Source organism: Salvelinus namaycush, chromosome 14, assembly GCF_016432855.1.
Source record: "Salvelinus namaycush isolate Seneca chromosome 14, SaNama_1.0, whole genome shotgun sequence".
In the NCBI taxonomy this organism is placed as follows: Eukaryota; Metazoa; Chordata; class Actinopteri; order Salmoniformes; family Salmonidae; genus Salvelinus; species Salvelinus namaycush.
The window spans coordinates 37666164-37688691 of record NC_052320.1 but is presented as its reverse complement, the minus strand read 5'-3'; the positions used below and the strand labels follow the sequence as shown (position 1 = coordinate 37688691).

Sequence of the window (22528 nt, the reverse complement as noted above, 5' to 3'; positions counted from 1 at the left end):
GTTTGTCTAATTCATTTTTTTTCCTTCTAGAATTATTCAATTCTTCAGATTCTAACCATGATTGTCTGAATACTGTACTACAGTCATGGCCAAAAGTTGAGAATGACACATATTAATTTTCACAATCTGCCTCAGTTTGTATGATGGCAATTTGCATATACTCCAGAATGTTATGAAGAGTGATCCGATGAATTGCAATTAATTGCAAAGTCCCTCTTTGCCATGCAAATGAACTGAATCCCCCCCAAAAAACATTTCCACTGCATTTCAGCCCTGCCACAAAAGGACCAGCTGACATGTCAGTGATTCTCTCGTTAACACAGGTGTGAGTGTTGACGAGGACAAGGCTGGAGATCACTCTCATGCTGACTGAGTTCGAATAACAGACTGGGAGCTTCAAAAGAAGGGTGGTGCTTGGAATCATTGTTCTTCCTCTGTCAACCATGGTTAACCGGCAAGGAAACACGTGCCTTCATCATTGCTTTGCACAAAAAGGGCTTCACAGGCAAGGATATTGCTGCCAGTAAGATTGCACCTAAATCAACCATTTATCGGATCATCAAGAACTTCAAGGAGAGCGGTTCAATTGTTGTGAAGAAGGCTTCAGGGCGCCCAAGAAAGTCCAGCAAGCGCCAGGACCGTCTCCTAAAGTTGATTCAGCTGTGGGATCGGGGCACCACCAGTACAGAGCTTGCTCAGGAATGGCAGCAGGCAGGTGTGAGTGCATCTGCATGCACAGTGAGGCGAAGACTTTTGGAGGATGGCCTGGTGTCAAGAAGGGTAGCAAAGAAGCCACTTCTCTCCAGGAAAAACATCAGGGACAGACTGATATTCTGCAAAAGGTACAGGGATTGGACTGCTGAGGACTGAGGTCAAGTCATTTTCTCTGATGAATCCCCTTTCCGATTGTTTGGGGCATCTGGAAAAAGCTTGTCTGGAGAAGACAAGGTGAGCGCTACCATCAGTCCTGTGTCATGCCAACAGTAAAGCATCCTGAGACCATTCATGTGTGGGGTTGCTTCTCAGTCAAGGGAGTGGGCTCACTCACAATTTTGCCTAAGAACACAGCCATGAATAAGGAATGGTACCAACACATCCTCCGAGAGCAACTTCTCCCAGCCATCCAGGAACAGTTTGGTGATGAACAATGCCTTTTCCAGCATGATGGAGCACCTTGCCATAAGGCAAAAGTGATAACTAAGTGGCTCGGGAAACAAAACATTGATATTTTGTGTCCATGGCCAGGAAACTCCCCAGACCTTAATCCCATTGAGAACTTGTGGTCAACCCTCAAGAGGCGGCTAACAAACTCCAAGCATTAATTATGCAAGAATGGGCTGCCATCTTTCAGGATGTGGCCCAGAAGTTAATTGACAGCATGCCAGGGTGGATTGCAGAGGTCTTGAAAAAGAAGGGTCAACACTGCAAATATTGACTCTTTGCATCAACTTCATGTAATTGTCAATAAAAGCCTTTGACACTTATGAAATGCTTGTAATTATACTTCAGTATTCCATAGTAACATCTGACAAAAATATCTAAAGACACTAAAGCAGCAAACTGTGGAAATTAATATTTGTGTCACTCTGAAAACATTTGGCCACGACTGTATACTAACAGTTGAGGAGCAGTGTAGTGCCATGGCATGGATACTGTTAAAATGTCCCCTGGTGAATGTAGTCAAAGTAGGCTTGGTCCAGCCTGTGAATTTTACAAATTGTTGCAGGTTGGTGCAAGGGACGCTTAGTTGTGGACCAATGAAGGGTCCTCTCAGAAGTCTGATTTCACCTCCCACCCATTCCAAACCGACCCTACTGTAACACTTGATGTAGATCAGAATGATTTGGATGGGTGAAAGAGATACGGAGTAGCTCCATCCATGTCATCTTTAGGCCAGTGGAGCTTTCACCATACTGCTTTCACCGACCTTATAACTTCAGGATTCGGATTGGACAGTAGTGCCCCCGTGGATTGGCAAGAAAGTTCTAGCACAGCCCACTTTTACTGGCTCCGAAGTCGTGCACCTCTACCTCGCTCCCCCCTCCATCAGTTCCTCACCTCACAACTCCCCTCATCCCTCTCTACAGTGCGATCTGCCCCCCTCGGCTGGAGGCTCAGGTTTATCTGGAATCAAGGTGAAAGCCATTCAGGAGCCGCGCGCTGTAAGGTGAAGGAGCGGTCCGTCACGGAGCCGGGGGGAGAGCGAGCGATAAGGACTGGGAGCGGGGTTTGACTTTTTCTGCGTAAATTCTGATTTGAGGGGCGAGCGGGGAGCCATGTCTATATTCTCAGCTCTCGGGCTGCTCTTGCTGTGCCAGCTTTTGGCATCATCTACAGCCCAGGTAAGCGGTGGCTTTGGTGCGCCCGTTATCCATCCCTAATGTTTTCATCCGTCACCTTGTGCCCGGAATTGCTGTTTGTATAGCTTCTTTGTAAACTGCCTGAAGAATTTGTAGGCACTCAACTGGCCTGATGTTCTCATTTAGTTAATAGTTTATGCGTTCCGCTGTGGGTGTAAATGTGTCAGTCGAATCCTTCCATGATAATTAGGCTTCCTGCAAGGTGGTCATATATAGGCTATTTGTCATCCATTTTGATATGAACCTTTGACCCAGTTTAATACATAGGTTATATATAGACGGGTTCGATTTTTTTCCTACGTGTTAGTGCCTTTCTTGTTTTATAAGGTTGTATGTAGCCTAGGTGTCGATTTGTTCAAAGATTTCTGAATGAGTTATTGAAACAATGAGGACTGATGTCTTTTCAGTTACCTTTTTTAATTTACTTGCGTGTTTATGGAGTAGGGGTATGGAGTAGAGCCTAAAGAATGCAGAGCCCATGGATCAGTGGCCTGTTCACAATGACACCTTTGTTCATTCAGCCGTGCTCCTTGGAAGCCCTAGGAATCACCTAGGCTTATTAGTCCAGTCTGAAATTAAATAAAGTATATTTTTCATTATATTATTACACTTAAATTATTAGTTTGTGACCATAGAAATTATTTGCACTGCCTGTGCGTAATTGGGGTCATTTCTGCGCTCAAGAGCTCGGTTGTATAAAGGCTATTTCATGCACATAGCTTTGTCATCATATAATTTGTGATACATTTGAAATGTTTTTCACAAATTCTTGGAACGGAATCATCGAAATGTATTTTTTAAATATTTTTAGTTGATTGTTTAGGAGATTCGAAGCAATGTAATTAAGCAATAAGGCCCAAAGGGGGGGGGTTATGGCCAATATACCACGGCTAAGGGCTGTTCTTTAGCACGACGCAAAGCAGAGTGCCTGGACACGGCCCTTAGCCGTGGTATATTTGCCATAGACCACAAACCTAGAGGTGCCTTATTGCTATTATAAACTGGTTACCAACGTAATTAGGGCAATAAAAATAAATGTTTTGTCAAACCCATGGTATATGGTCTGATATACCACAGTTGTCAGTCAATCAACATTCAGGGCTCGAACCACCCAGTTTATAATATAATATAACCTGAAGCCTACCAATGTGGACACTTCTTTTTCGTTCTGAATAATGATGCACGATCAGTGCACACTATTATTGGAATACTTTCAACAACAAGCATTAAGACTTGGATATATATATATTTTTTTTTAGGTACAAGGTTTATCCTGTATATTTTTTCATTCTTAATGCGCGCATTCCTTCCATGCCCATTTGGACATAAAGCAGCTTGATTTTAGACCATTTATGAAGAATTATCACATGATAATACCTATCTGTCTTGCGGATATCTGTATTGATTTTTGACGTCTTGGTTTTGTGTCGCAGAGACCCGGCCCACGAGGAGCAGTCGGGCCGCCAGGACCCCTGGGACCCGCAGGGAAGGATGGTACTGACGTGAGTTAGCTAGCCAGACACCGAAGCATGAGGGGCTCTCTCATTGGGTTTGAGACCACTGTAAAGTAGTGGAGTGTAGTAGAGCTGGGTTTTGCTATCCAATTACCGAATGAAGTTGTCATCATGGCTGAGGCAATCAAGTAACTTGTTACTTTAGCACTCGCTTGTCAAACAAAACAAATGTACTTATGTGGACCTAAATTAAGATTTATGCCAACTTTTTATAGGGAAGGTGTTGTCTTTAATCCTAATAATTATCAAAGTAATTTTTACTTTTCGACAACGTTAAAGGGGAATTATTTTTTTAAAGATGAGTTTATTCAAATTGTAGTCTACTGATTAACAACAACAAAACTGAAATCAAATGGATTGAAAATCCAAGTATGACTGATATTCTATTTCTAATCCCAGCTGATCGAGTTGTATCAATTTCCCATCATTGATGACAGTGGTGTTTTAGTATCGGTCTTGCAATCAAATTGTGGTCAAATGCTCGCTAGTCATCCAGTTTATAAGGGATTGACTCCTCCCACTGAGAGTCTTAACCCTGCCTCACAGGTAGTTAGTCATCATTAAACACAGGCCTTTTATTGGCCAGAGGGCACCCGATGACACATCAGAGCCAATCATGATAGAAATGGGAAAAACCAAAGGTCGCAACTTAAACCAGAAATCAAGTTCATACTTGTGCTATGTGTTAGAGGGGAAATCGGATTATGTGCTCAAAAAACCAAAACATTAAGGCCTATGGTCTCAAACCGTACAATAACTTGATATGTTAATGGCCCCCAAACAGAGACTGCAACTTTTCTGATCTCATAACAGAAATTCAAATACATTTGATATTTTATGTCTATCAAACCTTTCGATGTCGGGGATTGAATAGCTGTGTTGCTTGAGTGGAGTAAAGTCAATTCACCACAGTTTGGAAGGCCAGCCAGCCATACAGAAGACCCATTCATTCATACATTCCCCAACCCTACGAGAGCATCTAAAGTTACCTCTCACACCTCCTTCCTCGCCACCCTTCCCTCCCTTCTCCTACCCCCTGTCCAAACCAACCTGAGGCTTTCATCATGTGACCATTCTGCTCAGTCTTTTAGCAATGTTTATTTTCCCCCATTGCCCACTGGGAGATTTCGGGCAGAGGGTAACTACAACCTCCTGTGCGTTAAAGCACTTCATACACACAGTCTGTATATCACTGGTAGCCATTCGATATATAGCTTTAGATGAGTTTCATTTCAGTTGTGTTGTGATTGACCTTTTATGAAAAAAATGGCCAGAAGGACGTCCGTATTTCACAGCTTTCTGCTGAGATGGTATTATTCGTCTTTAAACACACACACACACACACACACACACACACTCACCGTAATTTGGGTGGCATTTGTGACTGTGGACTTTTATTAACATATAACTTAATCACTTGTTATTTAAGGACATGATATGTCCAAAATCTGTCCAATTGCCAGACTGAAGTCAAAGGCCTTTGAGATATGTGGCCTTTTGGAATCTTATGTTGTTTCTTTTGATTGACAGGGCAAAGATGGCCCTGCTGGACTTTCAGGGAAAGCTGTGAGTATAACAACAGAACATAATCTTTTACAACAACAGATCAACAATAAGGTTTTGTAGGGTGTTTGATTGTTCTAACACAGACCTGTTCCAATGTTTTAGGGACCCAAGGGGAAAGCAGGGGGAGCAGGAGGACCAGGGAACCCAGGCCTGCCCGGCCTCCCAGGGGTGGACGTAAGTGACCCGTAGAAACTCACACACACACACACACTGGTCTTGTTATTGATGCGAAAGAGATTGCCTGAATTGCTGTCATAGATAACTCAGCATGCACCTATTAGATATGCAGTAGCTTGAGCTATTGATACCAAACTGTACTCCTTGACACTTGCTTCGACTGCTTCCCAGTATTCACTGTATCTCATCGTGTAATTGACTGCCCGGAGTCGACTGAATTGGACTGAACAGCCATTTACCTGCATACAGAACGAGTAGCCTGTCCTCTATTCAGTGAACAACTTGCTCATAGCTACCTCTTTGTTAGAGAACTTGAATGAATTATCCCATCAAATGTGTCCCCCCATCTAATCAAACAGTTGAATTGAGTAATTTAGACGTAAGAAATAGCACAATATAATGTCTAATAATGTTTCAATGATGTTGTGATTCTTCCTCAGGGATTGACAGGTGCTGATGGGCCTGCAGGGAAGGACGGTCCTCCAGGGGAGTTTGTAAGTGAAGCGCCTATCGGTCCCCCAAGGTCCCTGCGTGGCTGTTTGCCTCTGGATGTGCCTCATTAACTTTAATGACGTCTTTAACTAAAGACTGCCCCTTTGGCCTCCTCAATCAGCCACTAAAACACACAGATGCGTTCACACACATACATGGGTGTGCGCGCACGCACACACACACACACACACACACACAGTATGTACATAGTGACAAAGGCATTAACGATTTGAGGTGCCTCAGTTAGCTCAACTTGTGAAAACCCACCCAGAGAGCTGGTGTTGTGACCTTAGAATGACCTTAGGCTGAGGGAGGTGCCATCCAGTCCTCTGTGTATCATATCTGTATGACCCTACAGAATAGAGAGAAAGGGGGTTAGTTACATTGAGCTCCTTGAGACCTTGGTGGGCTAAAGCTGGTATCTACACAGGCCTCTGTTTTCTCCCTGTCGGGACGGATTTGTCGAGCTGGCTCTGGCTCTTTGTGGGAATGTTTTTAATGAGGGATAGGGTGACACTGAGTCAGATGTATCTAGCGCTGGCCGCTGCTTCCCTAATCCCGCCTGGAATGCGCACAGCTGCCCACCAATCAGACTATAGGAAGTAGAGGGATCTGCGGCTTGGATGCAGGAGGAAATAAATACAGTCATCCTCTGAGGAAGATGAAGCGCTGAGAATATGAAGGATGGCATGAAAGCAGTACAGCGCAGGAGAACGTAATGGTTTTACCTAGCACCCCCAGAACTGGGTATGAATTGTTGGGAGTCATGCATTAAATGCGAGCTATGAATGGATGTTAAAAGGGTCCTGTGATCACAACTTGAAGGGAGTAAATGGGTCCGCTGTCAAAAATGGAGGCAGCCCTCTGCAATTCAACTAATTAGTCACACTAATCAGGAAGTGAGTGTTTATTTCCTGGCTAACATCCATGCACTAATGGGATGAAGCTTGACAAGCTTGAACGTTCTCTCCCTCCCCCTGCTCACACTGAGGAAGGAATTTGGGCTGAAGCTGTTTTCAGAGCAAAACACAGTAGCTACATTTTCAGGAAAAAATACCTTTCGCTGTCAAGACATATCGACCACCTCCCCAAAAGAGTCACTAGATAATGAAGTTCACCGATGCTCTTCAACACACATAAGCAGTCTTTACTGCTTAGACTAGAGGAAGATACTGTATGTTCTTACTATTAAAGGTGCTACACATAGAAGTTTTGCATTGTAATTTCAGAAAATGTCCATAATATATCTGGTGCTAATAGTGGAATGATGTGTTTCACGGTATCACTTACCCGCCAGTGTTGTGATTGGCTGTGATATTCGCCTATTGATTTCTCCCGCCGGAGCAGCATCTGTTGTCAAACTGGGAAAGCTGTTCTTACTTTGTGGCTATGTTATCTAGTGGAAATTTTTCTGTCATTTCCTGGTTGCTAAAATTCTACACTGTTCGCTCAATTTCAGTTTATGTGAAAAAACAAGCACTGAATAGTGTAGGTAATCATTTTACCATCTAAATCGCTGTGAATATATATTTTCAATAAGAAAAAATATAGTTTTTTTTTACAGTTTTTTGAAGCTGGTGGTAACTTTCACATTTTGGTCCACCAGCTTCAAGTAGCTGTAAAATAATTCAAACAGAGAATACTAGAGATACTGAGAATAACAGTAGAGGGATGAAAAGTGAAAACAAACCACGACACATTCCCATACATCACAGGAGACATGCACGCGTGTGGCTCTGTGTGTGCAAGTGTGATACGTGCTCGTGTGCAGGTGCATGCGGGCGTAAGTGCTGTGTACTGTATATGTGCGTGCATTTATGCGCTTGAGTGCGTGCAACAGTGTCTGTGCATGTGCGTGTGTCTAACTGTGTGTGTGTGTGTGTGTGCGTGTGCGTGTGTGTGTGTGTGTGTGTGTGTGTGTGTGTGTGTGTGTGTGTGTGTGTGTGTGTGTGTGTGTGTGTGTGTGTTAGTGTGTGTATTTGTGCAGCAGTCTAGTCTACACTCATCCAATATAAAGTCAGTTGGAACAGTGTGGAATGCAGTGTTGGTTGCCATGACACCACTGTGTTAAGTCTCATTGTGAGTCTTTTTCTCCCTCACACCACACAAACAGTCCAAACACAGCTGAGATGGAATGTTGGTGGGGTTGAGTGTGTGTGTGTGTGTGGGGGGGGGGGCAGAGGAGGGGTTGGGGTTGGAGGGCAAAGGAGGGGGGCAAAGGGAAAGAGAGAGGAAACAGGGAGGGAGGGGGGAGTGAAAGAGTGAACAGGAAAAGGGGCACAAAATAAGGAGAGGGGGGGGGCATCTTTATTATTCTGGGTCATATCAGGTCACAGCAGCACTTTTCAGCGTAGGAAAAGTGTACGCAGTCTACATTTGTAACATCTTTATAATAATGTAATCATTTCGATTGTTTCCCACCTATTTGGACCAAGGCAGTTGCTCTAGTTTTGGCTCACTGATACATGACTCGATGTTGACACGTCATCCCCTCCCAAAGACCTCGAAACCCAGTTTTGGCACAAGAACATGCAAATAATGTTTTAGGTTTTTAACCTAGTTCTCACCTAGTTTCATTGTATCTGTTGAAGTTGTCTGAGGGGTCGTGTGTCTTTGCCACTACAGGGCGATGCTGGACCTCCCGGGCCAGGTGGACCTCCTGTAAGTACAAGTTCATCTTCCACCTCTGTGACATGCCCAATAAGATACCGACGTAGCCTTTATCACCGGCCCATGTTCATAACCTCTATTACACCAGACGGATCACTAGAAATATAGATGTTGTTGATTACACACACTCACCTGTCAACAGCTAAATCCATAACTAGGGCCCAGAGTTTCCTGGTCGAGTCACATGGTCAAGACACATACAAATGTTCCCAGTTATAACATAACACAAACACACACACACACACACACACACACACACACACACACACACACACACACACACACAAACACACAAACACACACAAGCACACACAGCTGTCTATCATCGTATACATACGGTGTACTGTCACAAGCCTTCAATTACACCTATACGTTTGAACCATGATAACATCAGCTTGTTATGACACGATGGCTCATAAGTTGTCTTATGTGTATGTATGTATGTCTTAGTATGCCTTTCCCTGTCTTCCGTAGGGCAGAGGGAGACCGGGAGCTCCAGTGAGTACAGATGATCAAAACCAGTTTTCACTTTGCTTTTGTGTGTGTGTGTGTGTGTGTGTGTGTGTGTGTGTGTGTGTGTGTGTGTGTGTGTGTGTGTGTGTGTGTGTGTGTGTGTGTGTGTGTGTGTGTGTGTGTGTGTAGATATTTTTGCATGTCTATATATGACTTCTTCTAGTTACGCATGTGTTTGTGTATGTCCGTGCCTGCTGCGTGTGTGTGCTCTCACCCAACCCATTTCTATTGTTTCCAGGGGCCACCAGGAGCAAATGGGCTTGCGGGCGGAAGCGGGCCACAGGGACCAGCAGTGAGTGTTAAGACCAATTAATGAATTCATCCCGATTAAGAAAGATGTACAACAGACAGAAAACAGGGAAATATACACTTACACTTAATCACCTCTTTGACTGCCACTACTGGGTATCTAGTGGACTCCCTGGTAATTCATGACGAAGTAATCAAGTTTGCAAGTTTGATGTTTAAGTACTGAATGACAAGTAAAATCTGCAGTACCAGAAGCAGTATCACTCCAGGACCAACACTAGAGATCCCTGAGACAGAGAAGACAGGCACGTCTCTCCAATCCACTCGGTTTCCCATAGTGGAGTAGGGAAAGGCCCCTGGAGAGAGAACCAGGACTGATTGGAGTGATCGTGATGAGGCATGATTTCAGTTGAGCTTCATATCGGAGACGCTGGTCAGAGGTTCAGCAATGGAGCGTCAGCTTTGATTTCCTTTATTTTAACATGATGATAGTATGGGGAAATCTATGTCTATGCAGTGATTTTGGTACAGTTTATATGCAAATGAATCAGGTTGATTGATTGACTGACTCTAGCCTGTGTGTTCCTTTGCCTCTCTCCCAGGGCCCTGAGGGTCTTGCAGGATTGGCTGGGCTTCCCGGCCCTGACGGACCCCCAGTAAGTACAGAACATCTACATGATCTGTTGATTCTCCACCTTAGTGACATTGTTATTGCTGCCATCAGTCAGGGATGGATATGCGTGGTCACACAGATGTGGGGTGAAGAAATGCTTAAAGAAAGACAGATGGAAGTGTTACACATTCATTTGGGCTCCCGAGTGGCGCAGCGCTCTAAGGCACTGCATCTCAGTGCTAGAGGCGTCACTACAGACCCTGGTTCGATTCCAGGCTGTATCACAACCGGACGTGATTGGGAGTCCCATAGGGCACAATTGGCCCAGCGTCGTCCGGGGTAGGCCGTCATTGTAAATAAGAATTTGTTCTTGTCTAGTTAAATGAAGGTTAAATAAAATAAAATAAAATATATATATCAATCTGAACTTCATTCTTCATTCTACCTCTCTAAGGGTCTTCCTGGGGCTCTCCCTGATGGCAGTGGAGATCTGTTGGTAAGTATCAGGACGTTTTTTCAGACCCAACACATTTAAGTACATCAACCCTGTACTGTGCTGCATTGCTATGCACACCATTGAACAGCAATGGGACATTATTTTTACTACATGCCTTTGCCTAATGCTGTGTTGTCTTTCCCCTTTATAGTGTCCTGCCATCTGTCCTCCTGGCCCCTCCGGCCCTCCAGGAATGCCTGGATTCAAGGTGGGTATAGTACATTGTTGCTCTACCTTACTCAGTGTGCCTTTTAAAGCTCTGAAATGTGTGCTTTTCAAATGACAGTTTCCCCCAGGAACATGACAGCTAAACTAACTGTTGTGTATCTCCCATTCTCATGATCTACCCTTCTTTGTCTTTCTTTATATCTCTCGCCATCCCTCTCTAAATATGTTTCCCTTGCTTCTTCTGTATGTCTTTCCTTCCATCCCCTCTCGCTCGCTCTTCATTTAGGGTCACACAGGACACAAAGGAGATAAGGGAGAGCTCGGGAAAGACGGCGAGAAGGTGAGATCAATAAGAATGAAACTCAGAGAGCAGAAAGGTTTACTAGTCTGAAGTGTTAATCCAGATGTGAAATACCTATTGTTTAACTGTGTGTCCTGTTGTCTCTCCCAGGGTTATGCTGGCCCATCTGGTCCTCCAGGTATTCCCGGCACTGTGGGCCTGCAGGTGAGGGATGTCACCTAATGTGGCTCGAAACACAGACATTTTTATCTGTTGCCTGTTTGTTTAGATTGTCCATTGCTATGCAGTGTTGATTGTTCTGATTGACTCTTATGGTGGTTGTGATTGATTCTGATTGGTTCTTAACCCTCCTGTGGTGTTGTTTCCCAGGGTCCTCGTGGTTTGAGGGGACTTCAGGGCCCGATGGGGGCAGTAGGAGACAGGGTGAGTACCATGCCTCTGAATGTCTTTGTCACAGACCTCTCTGTCTTTTGTCTGGAACTTACAGACCAGCACTTCAATAGGCTGCAGTGGAAACGCTATGTCAGTTTCCCTGATTGTAATGCATCTACTGTCTCTTTCTCATTTTTCTTTTTAGGGTTTACCTGGTTTCCGAGGCAAACCTGGTATTGCTGGCGTCATCGGCAAGACAGTGAGTCTCTCCTTGTTCGTACTATCTGTTGAGTAGTGTATAACTCGTACCTCACTTCGGCACTGGTGTTTATGTCATTGCGTTAGCTGTCTGCCATTGGTCCCATCAATAAAAAGCTCTGTGTGTGTCATTTGACAATTCCAGGGTGATGTTGGAGAGAAAGGACCAGAGGGATTTAGAGGGCCAAAGGGCGAGATTGTGAGTAAATAATACACACATGCTGTACATTTTTGTATTGATATTTGCATGTCTGACTGAACATCCTATTTACAGGCAACTCTGATCTCTAATGAAATAGCAGACTAAACAGTCATGTGACGGTACATGGTGTGAGTACAAGAGATTGTAAAGGATCTAATGGTGTGCTACAAACTGTTCAGATAATGTAACATTGTTCCTTGTCATTTCGCAACAGGGCAAAATTGGTCCAAAGGGAGTTCCCGGGGGATCAGGACCCAAAGGGGACCCTGTAAGTCTTAAAATGCAAATCTCTTCAAATACACATCCATAATCAAATGTAAATCTCTCATGAAAACAGATATTGCAGATCTCGGACCCCCTGACCAACAGAGTGTTTCTCTCCTCCACAGGGCATCCCTGGCAGAGACGGGAAAGATGGCACCCAGGGACTGGATGGCGAGAAGGTAAAGTGGCGCCCTTTCCTCCCAAAATGCTCTCTGCTCTGCTGACATTTCCCATGAGCCCCCGGTGGGTGTGGCTGATGTCATAGTGACAGTGTTTCTCTGCGTTGCCAGGGCGACGCCGGGCGGAATGGGGTAGCCGGTGAGAAAGGACCCAACGGCCTTCCTGTGAGTATCAAACCCAGTGTGTCTCCCTCCCCGTGCCCGTAGCTGCTGTGTAAAGCATGACATTATCTAGCGTCCCACTGTGTAAAGTTGGCCATTATCTGTCCCACTGTATCCTACTAGGAGATGCCCTTAAACCTGCACACTCGGATTCTCTTACACACTCTAATGACCACACAATCACATCTAACTCAGTCTCTCACAGTGTGTTTACTAGGCCCGTCCCATATAATCATAGTACTACTGTGGAAACTACCCCAGAGTCATGTTTCTATGTCTGTATTTCAGGGTTTACAAGGAAAGGCTGGCGCAAAGGGAGCCACAGGAGGAGTTGTGAGTATGACAACAATGCCTAACCAGGTCATGAAGACAGTGATTTCATAAAGACACGGATATGATGTATACAATGGGGCCATAAAGAGAAGGATATCATCGTTTTTACCACCGCAGAGATCATATTAAATTATGCAGTTCTAATATGTAATTCTATGGTTAAACCCCAAGTCGCTATTCACTATTTCCACACCGTGGGGGAAAAATTGGGGGAGTTCTCATAGACGGCCAGCAAAAAAAGCCTCCATTTACATGTTGCTTATGAGTGCATTTCACACTAGTTTTTGGTTCTAATTGGATTGTAGGGCTTGTATGGATGTCCTGCTTAATATAATGTTTGTGACGTCGTTGTAAATCAACTGCATTATACAACAACAACAAAAAACACTTCAACTTAACCTTCAACCAGTAAAATGGCTCTTTGACTACAGCCTATGACAATGAGCAATAGCATTTTAGGTAACAATTGCTGCATCCAAAATAGGCATTTTGTAATTGTAATGTAATTTTAGCGACTTTAAAAGCAACAATCAAAACAACATTGCAAGCATATGAGAACTCCAAAAAGTGTTTTTGTTTCAAAGTAAAAATGACATAAATCTTGGCTATTTTCTTAGTGATGTCATAAAGCCATTGATGTCACAATGATATTATGCAATCAAAAGATGGAATCATACAGCTAATATTACAACTGAAATCATAGACCCAGTTGGTATTAGATATAACGTCACAGCCCTGCCCGCCTGTGGGGAAAACACAGCAGCTTTTCGCCATGTTTGTTTTCTTTTCTGTATAACAAAAAAATCGAAGTTGTCTCTTTTACAATAGGAGTCAAATGGAAAGAATGTTTGTTTCCCCCAATTTGTGGGCGTGGTCGAGGGGGATTCATTCTTATTACGTGAATACAGACTCAAAAGAAACAGCAAGTGGTGTCATAGTCAGTGATGTCATCAATGTGTACTGTGATGTCACACATCCAGTGACGTCACAAATGGTATCATACAATCATATAATAAACCATACAGACAGTGATTACACCAATTATGTCATGTCAATTACAATCAAAGGTTCCCTGCTCAGATGTTGCATGCATCAACCAATGGTTGCGTGCCACTTCATCAACTGTGCCGTCAGGAACCAGATTGCTATAACATATGATGTGGTTAGCTAATACTTAAAATACCTATGCAGGTGTTGTAAGATCTGGCAAGAATGTGCCCATTGGAACCATACAGACAGTAAAGTCACAAATGACATCACACTTTCAGAGGAAATACAGTGGTGTCACAAATGACATCATACAATTAGAGGAACCATTAAGCCAATGGCAGTGAAGTTAAGCCACCACATAACCCTTCTGTTAACCCTTTCCTTCCCAGGGCGACCCAGGAGAGATGGGAGAGGCAGGGCCGTCTGGAGAGCCAGGTATTCCTGTATGTATCTGATGGGCTTCTGGGACAGTAGGGTATTTTGGGGGTGTCTGTGTGTTGTGGGTTGTTTTGTTGCATTGCACTTGTGGTGTATCAGCTCGTCTCACCTGCCTGCACCATCATCTGACTCCTCCCACAGGGCGACATCGGTATCCCAGGAGAGAGGGGCGAGGCGGGACCCAGAGGAGTGGCTGTAAGTAGTCTAGGTCAAAGTTCAATACCGTATCCATGGAAACGTGGCAGCATCCACCTGTTGAGATGGCAGTGGGTAGAGTGGAGCCATGTACCAAGGCGGTAGGTAGTTTACTGGTTAGAGTGTTGGGCCAGTAACAGAAAAGTCACTGGTTTAAATCCTGGAGCCGACAAGGTGAAAAATCAGTCGATGTGACCTTGAACAAGGCACTTAACCTTAATTTGTTGTAAAACAACACATTTCACTGCACCTATCTGGTGTGTGTGACAATAACATTTTTTAAATTTGTTTTATTACCAAGTAGAATAGCAGTCAACATATCAGAAGTGTTTTTCCTGACCGTTAGAAAGTATGGTTAAAACAGAGCGTAAAATTTCTGCCCTGCCAGTCAACTGTAAGTATTGTTATTGTGAAATGGAAACTGCCTCTGGAAGCAACGTCAGCACAAGAACTGTTCGTCAGGAGCTTCATGAAATGGGTTTCCATGGCCGAGCAGCCGCACACAAGCCTAAGATCACCATGCGCAATGCCAAGCGTCGCCTGGAGTGGTGTAAAGCTCACCGCCATTGGACTCTGGAGCAGTGGAAACGTGGTCTCTGGAGTGATGAATCACGCTTCACTATCTGGCAGGCCGACGGACGAATCTGGGTTTGGCGGAGGCCAGGAGATCACTGGCCTCCGCCAAATGTCCAATGGCGGCCTGAATGCATAGTGCCAACTGTAAAGTTTGGTGGAGGAGGAATAATGGTCTGGGGCTGTTTCTCAAGGTTCAGGCTAGGCCCCTTAGTTCCAGTGAAGGGAAATCTTAACGCTACAGCATATAATGACATTCTAGATGATTCTGTGCTTCCAACTTTGTGGCAACAGTTTGGGGAAGGCCCTTTCCTGTTTCAGCATGACCATGCCCCCGTGCACAAGGCGAGGTCCATATAGAAATGGTTTGTTGAGATCGGTCTGGAAGAACTTGACTGGCCTGCACAGAGCCCTGACCTCAACCCCATCGGACACCTTTGAGATGAATTAGAACGCCGACTGCGAGTTAGGCCTAATCGCCCAACATCAGTGCCCGACCTCACTAATTGTCTTGTGGCTGAATGGAAGGAAGTCCCCGCAGCATTGTTCCAACATCTAGTGGAAAGCCTTCCCGGAAGAGCATGATTTTGGAATGAGATGTTTGACGAGCAGGTGTCCACATTCTTTTGTTCATGTAGTGTATTACCACATTACCTCGTGATGAGTCTGCTGCTCTCTCATTCTCTCCCATTATGCTTACAACAAGTCTGGAATGAAACAAGAGCACAGAGGCGTTATTAGAAGGCTTTCAACGGCCAACAATACTCAACTCTTTCCCTAAAGTTTGGGTGTGACATTCATTTTCAGGTCTAAAGCTTCTTGCCCATAAAAGATAAATCATAACTTCCTGGATTACTTGTATTGTTTTCATGTGGACATTAGCAAGAGAAAACAAGATGGTGTTACACATTTTATCCATCATCTTATTGTTTGTTTGAATGTACAGTATGATGATTGAGAGAGGATAAGGACGAAAACTTCCCCTTATTAGTTAAATGATAAAACACAATCGGTTGTGATTAACTAGGAGACTGTTGGATAGCAACATACAATATGAGTGAGAAAGGTACAGAGGAACAAAGATCATAACCCCCCCCCAAAAAATGCGAGCATCACAGCATTACTAATAACAGGGGAGGTTAGAATTTTGGGGGGGCGGTTAAGAGATTCTCTGGTTCGAATCCCAGAGCTTTGAGGAGGACACTTAACCCTAATGTATCCTGTAAGTCACTCTGGATAAGACTAAAATGTAAATGTAAACGGTAAAACAGATATGTATGAAAATACCCTCAAATTAAAGATGACGTTCTGTACTATCGCCTCATATGAAGGATTTGATCTCAAATCCGAAATGCCAGAGCATAGAGCCAAATGTACATATTTTAGCTTCACTGTCTAAATAAATACGGAGGGGAGTGTATATTCACACTATATACACACAGTGGCCAGTTTATTAGGAACACCATCCCGTTCACTAAAATGGTTTGCTCCTGCAGACAGTGTGTAACGTGGCCATGGCTTGCTATATAAAGCAGGCAGACAGGCGTCGAGGCATTCAGTTACTGTTCGATTGAACTTTTGAATGGGCAAAACGAGTGCGTGGTATAATCATCGGTGCCAGGCTTTCCGGTTACTGTATTTTAGAAAAGGCCAGCCTCCTAGGCTTTTCACGCACAACAGTGTCCAGGGTCTACTGAGAATGATGCGACAAACAAATAGCAACCAGTCAGCGGCAGCTTGATGATGAGAGGTCGAAGGAGAATGGCAAGAATGGTGCAAGCTAACAGGCGAGCCACAAACAGGCAGATAACAGCGCAGTACAACAGTGATGTGCAGAATGGCATCTCGGAACTCATCGGTCCTTGTCACGGATGGACTATTACAGCAGACGACCACACCGGGTTCCACTCCTATCAGCTAAAAACATAAAGAAGAGTCTCCAGTGGGCACGCGATCACCAACACTGGACAGTAGAAAAAGTTGAGAAACATTGCCTGGTCCAACTAATCCCGGTTCCTGTTGCGTCAAGCTGATGGCAGAGTCAGGATTTGGCATAAGCAGCATTTGAATAATAACATTTTACATTTAAGTCATTTAGCAGACGCTCTTATCCAGAGCGACTTACAAGTACATACATTCATACTTTTTTTTTTTTTTTTTTTTTGTACTTTTTGTACTTTTTTTGTACTAAAATTTGTACAGCATGAGTCCATGCCCCCATCCTGCCTGGTGTCAATGGTACCGGCTGGTGGCTGGGGTGTAATGGTGTCGGGAATGTTTTCCTTTGATTCTAATTGAGCAACGTTTCCGTGCCCTGACCAATTCAGGCTGTTCTGGAGACAAAGCGGAGTACGACTAGGTACTGGAGGGGTGTACCTAATAAATTGTATATAGCTATATTCTCCTCCAGTTAGATGGAGGCAGTGGTGAAGACAGGAGTGTATAAAAGAGGCATGGATGAAAGAGGGTCAGAGACACAGAGGGGATTTTGTCTTTGGTTCCCCATCAGAACCCTAGAGGGAGGGAATTCAGGATACAGCCAGGATATAAAAGTGATTATCATGCTCTACACCAGGGTTTCCCAAACTGGGTCCTGGGCCCCTCCCCCTCCACGGCTGACCTTTTTGGTTTTAGCCCTAGCACTACACAGCTGATTCAAATAACCAACTCATCGTCAAGCTTTGATTATTTGAATCAACTGTGTAGTGCTAGGGCAAAAACCAAAACGTGCACCCAGGCTGGGCCCCAGGACCGAGTTTGGGAAACCCTGCACTACATCAACAATGACTCGTGGACCTCTTTCTTCAAGCGCAACTGCAATATCCTCCTCTTACCAAGTTATAAACAATCATGTCCTTCTTTATTGGAGTCTCTTAAAAAGGTCAGGTTTGAATAACAGATCATATTGGATGAGGGAAGGCAAACGGTCAAAGGTCCGGATGAGATGTACTTCCTGTGTCTGCAGGCCCTGATGTACTTCTTGTTGTGCTAACATTATGTTGTATATTTCCCAGGGGGGCATCGGACCAGCGGGCAACATCGGGGTTCGGGGCAGCAAAGGCTTCCAGGTCAGTGGTATGATGGGATACATCCTTTCTGGACAATCCCTGAATGAAATTCTGTGTCATGTGTTGGAGGTCTTCTGATGGTGTCTATGTCATGTTCAACAGGGAATAAAGGGGGCTCTGGGGGACCCTGGCCTTCCTGGACCAACCGGAATCCGCGGCGGATTTGGTGAGAGGGTGAGTGTGACCCCGAACAGAACGCTTGCTGGCCAAAGGCTGCAGAAGTGACCAACAGTGATGTTCACCCTGGGGATTTGAACATTTCACCATCGGTTTCCAAGCCCACGAATCCCTATTCACCACACAGATGTCCTTGTGGGAATAAACAAGGCCTTTTATTTGTAGCTAAGCTTAAGACAGATTACAGCTATTGACCATCTGACCCAATATTGGACTGCACACAAACACGCACACACATAGCTCCTCCTGCCACACCCATTTAGATCAGAGCAGTGTATGCTCATAACCTGGACAGTGTGGGCTTACTCACTCCAGCCCTAACGGTGTGTACTGTACTGTACCCAGGAGAGAGGTGAGAAAGAAGAGTCCTGTTCAGTAGCCGAGGGCAGAACAAAGCCAGGCTTTATCCAGCTTCCTGCTCTGGTCTCCACAACCACTGACTCTTTCATTCAACAGTCCCCTCTCTCTCTCTCTCTCTCTCTCTCATTCTGTTCCTCCTGCAGGGTCCAGTCGGAGCATCAGGCCCTAAAGGAGACGTGGTACGTACACATGTACTACACTTGTAGCTCCCTACAGTAGGGGTCAAAGGTCAAATTAAGTTGAGAATTATAATACCATAGAAACCCCGTTCCAACTGTCTTCATTCAGTGTGCTCATGGAGTTACCCTGCTTCTTGCCTAGTTAAATATATATATATTTTAAAATAAAGGGTTTAGAGAGAATCTTGCCATTGATAATGGGAATGGTTATAGAGGTGGGAATATGGTTTTATGGGCTCATTATGGAAGATATTGTGGGGTTATATTTTACTTTTGTAGGCACATAACCAAAGATGGATGTGATATTTTCTATGGAAGCTTCCATGCACACCCAATTATTGTTATTCAAATGAAAAATGATAACCACTAACTAAGTGGCATCAAAAAATGCTTATTTTGTTTTCTGTTCAGGGTGTGGCAGGAGCTGATGGTTTGCCCGGGGAGAATGGAGAACCTGTAAGTTATCTTTCATATTTTAAGTTCAGCCAAATGAATATACATCCAATCAACATGAAAACACGTGTGTCATCCAATTTCTTTTGTCTTATTTGTCATTTTCAGGGTCCATTTGGTCCAGTTGGCCAAAAAGGAGAGGTGAGTAATCTCTTTATCTTCATCCAAACTGTGGAGTGAGTCCTTGTCAGTGTTGAATGTATGTTTGACAAACCACAATATGTTTAGAGCCTAGATTCAATCAGGTCCAAGCGTTAACCGGTGATAGCAGACACTCGCATTGCGGATGTTTTGGTGGTGTCAGAGATGGAACTGTGTTTGAGCAGTCAAATCGGTGAGCAGCTGCTCTTGCGATCATTGTCACAAAGCCACACCCGCCCCACTCCTGTTACAAGTTCAGAATGAGAAAGTGTAAGCTACATAGAAATAATTACACTCAAATGAATTTTATTTTTATTTTTAAGATTTATGATTTCTATTACCCAAATCGAGGTGTAGATTACATCTCATAATCCAGTGTTCGAACTTGTAAAGAAGGCTATATGGGATTTCTGTTACTGCGACTCCATGCAGTGGGAGCCACTTGTGGATTTGACAGCTCTAGCTAAAGTGGATCTGATTGAATAGAGCCCTAGGTCCAACTCCATTCATTGACACATATTTTACTGGCAGGTTTGTCCCTCTAGATAACGACCGCAACAGTTGTGATCACATTCACTAGGCGTACAGTCAAAAACCCTACTTAGTTGGGCTTACTAGACCAGTCTATCATTGACCCCCTTTTCACAATCTCACACATCTTTAGCGGCTCTTTCCCTTATTATGGTCTCTCTCCCCTCTCTATCGTTTCTCTCTGATGTGTTGCCAGAGATTTGGTGTTTGCACTAAGTGCTGGTGCCCAGGCCAGACTGCAACACACTAACTCATTGTACGGGATCCCAGCTCACATTCCAGGATTAGCTGGATTAATTAGCCTGCCGTACGATTGCTTAGCCCACTCTCTGCCATGCTAAGCTGCAGCACAGTTTACCTCACAATTAATGTCATTACAGCCAAGGCACCGATGTGGCTCGCTAACGCTAACTGCTGCTAGCTACAGCAGCTCTCACACTTAGGATTTGTTGTGATCATTCAATGAATGATCAAATGAGACGTATGTACACTCCCACACTGATGTTCTCAAGGAAGAACACAACTACAGTGTTTACTTTCCCAACGCTCTTTGATAAGTCAGGTTGTTTCTTATTCTGGGGTCATCTCAAATTAACTACTGAACCAGAAACAGTTGCGCTGTCTGATTCCCTCAGATCATAATGTTGGAGAAGTTCGAAGTTTTGCCACAGAGTGCAATAGACCTCCACTTTCTTCCCTTACAACTGAACACCTCCACTGAATTTAACTCTGTTTGACATTTACACAAGAGTTGTATATTTGATTTCGTTTTTTGTTGTTGCGTTTACAGTCTGGGAAGCGTGGAGAGCTGGGACCCAAGGGCGTGGTGGGACCACAGGGAGAGCTCGGAGCCAGAGGGGTTCCTGGGAAACCAGGCCTCATGGGCTTTCAGGGTGAACAGGGTCTGTCCGGAATCGCTGGCAAGATTGGTGTTCCCGTGAGTAACCTCTTTGAGTAACTAGGGTTAATGTGAACTTGGCAAGTTGGTGTCCCTGCACCAAGAATGCCTTGGATCGACTGAACTGTCACTGACGACACCTGCTGAATTAAATATGTCTTCTCTGCCTATGTTTTCAGGGTAAACTGGCAAGCGAACAGCACATCAGAGAATTGTGTGGATCTATGATTGATGGTGAGGATTTTGGAGATCAAAAGGGTTGTAGGGTGCAGTGTCCTTGTCTTTCTTTAAATTACCAAAAAGGGACATGAACTCCTTTTTGACAAAAATATATTTTGCAAATTTCTGTTCCTCTGTCCTGCCTCTCTCAGATCAGATTGCAAAGCTGGCTTCCAACCTCAGAAGACCCCTGTCCCCTGGCCAAGTGGGTCGCCCCGGCGCTGCCGGATCTCCAGGGAAGCCAGGCGAGACCGGGTCTATCGGTCACCCCGGCTCCCGTGGATCTCCTGGCTACAGAGGACTGCCTGGAGACCTCGGAGACCCCGGTCCCAGAGGTAAGTAGCAGGAGATGCACAGGGCCATGCCGAGAAACATACAGCTCAAACTGCCTATGTGATCAGCACAGAGCAATGGACTAACAGATAGTAGCTTTGCAGCACAAAACGTATGAAGTGTACAGACAGGTGTGACCATCTCTAGTATGTTAGGCATATTGCACAGTTCTCATAGTAGTGCCTTTTTTTAAACATTGTTTTCCGTCTCTTCCACAGGTGATCTTGGTGAACAGGGTGACAAGGGACCCATTGGAAAAGCCATCGAAGGGCCCATTGGAGACCAGGGATACCAAGGTATGACAGTTTATACACCGAGCATTCACAGAGTGTGGTTTGGGCTAGAATGATACACGTTAATGGGTAGCGAAGGGGAGTTGTATCAGTAGACTCTTTTTGCCACAAACCCCTTCTTTGTGGGACATCTGAGCCTCTATTTAAGAGTAACGCAGGTTTCCCCTGTGTGTTTGAATTAGTGCGTACTTGTTGGGAGACTTGGCTCATTCCCTGCACTCTTGTTTCTGTGCCCGTAGGTATCCCAGGAGTATTTGGAATCGTCAAAGACGGGCGTGACGGATCCCCAGGAGATCCAGGAGAACCCGGAGAGGCAGGTAGGACAGGAAGGACCGGGCATTCGGGCTCCCCAGGAATCTGCGACACTACCGCCTGCCAGGGGGCAAATGTCCATGGGAAAACCTCCAATCCCAAGAACCATTAAACATTACTTCCCTCATCCCGGAACGAGCTACCCCTGGGAGGAGAAAAGATGAGGAAGAGATGGAGGAGAGGAGAGAGACGAGTCACATAATGTCCTCTTTCAATGTATTTAAAACAAGACGGGAACAGTAACGACAGATTTATTTTTGAGGAAGAGAAGAACGTCCCAAGAGTGTTAAGAGAAGGAAAACAGCAGTTTGGGAAAACAAAGAAACAAACTGAGACTAAAAATCTAGACTCCACCCATCCATGAAGTGGACAAAGCTGAGTAAACATTTGACAAGAGAACTAGAAAACACCAGCATTGCTCCGAATACCATCAAAAGTGAATAACATTTTTTTTTTTTTATTAAACAACTGAAAAACAA

The 22528-nt window shown here is 44.5% G+C and overlaps 1 protein-coding gene across 1 annotated transcript; it reads left to right on the top strand.

Moving 5' to 3' along the window:
* The first annotated feature begins 2276 nt into the window (after window positions 1-2276).
* col9a3 (collagen, type IX, alpha 3) lies at window positions 2277-22161 on the top strand. The gene is made up of 30 exons (XM_039007484.1): window positions 2277-2342; window positions 3794-3862; window positions 5543-5614; window positions 6058-6111; window positions 7881-7892; window positions 9531-9584; window positions 10144-10197; window positions 10609-10650; window positions 10802-10858; window positions 11105-11158; window positions 11270-11323; window positions 11489-11542; window positions 11697-11750; window positions 11895-11948; window positions 12166-12219; window positions 12341-12394; window positions 12506-12559; window positions 12845-12889; window positions 14269-14322; window positions 14459-14512; window positions 18100-18153; window positions 18256-18327; window positions 18834-18869; window positions 19281-19325; window positions 19431-19463; window positions 20785-20931; window positions 21072-21126; window positions 21264-21446; window positions 21663-21740; window positions 21977-22161. Exons 1-30 carry the CDS (start codon window positions 2277-2279, stop codon window positions 22159-22161), a joined length of 1953 nt encoding a protein of 650 aa, XP_038863412.1.
* Window positions 22162-22528: the final 367 nt, after the last annotated feature.

Excerpts from the sequence above, each read along its gene's own strand:
- col9a3 (XM_039007484.1), top strand. The coding sequence starts at position 2,277 with ATGTCTATATTCTCAGCTCTCGGGCTGCTCTTGCTGTGCCAGCTTTTG. Across the intron at positions 11,159-11,269 it reads TCGGGAAAGACGGCGAGAAG|GGTTATGCTGGCCCATCTGG; the intron begins GTGAGATCAATA and ends TGTCTCTCCCAG. Across the intron at positions 14,323-14,458 it reads CTGGAGAGCCAGGTATTCCT|GGCGACATCGGTATCCCAGG; the intron begins GTATGTATCTGA and ends CTCCTCCCACAG.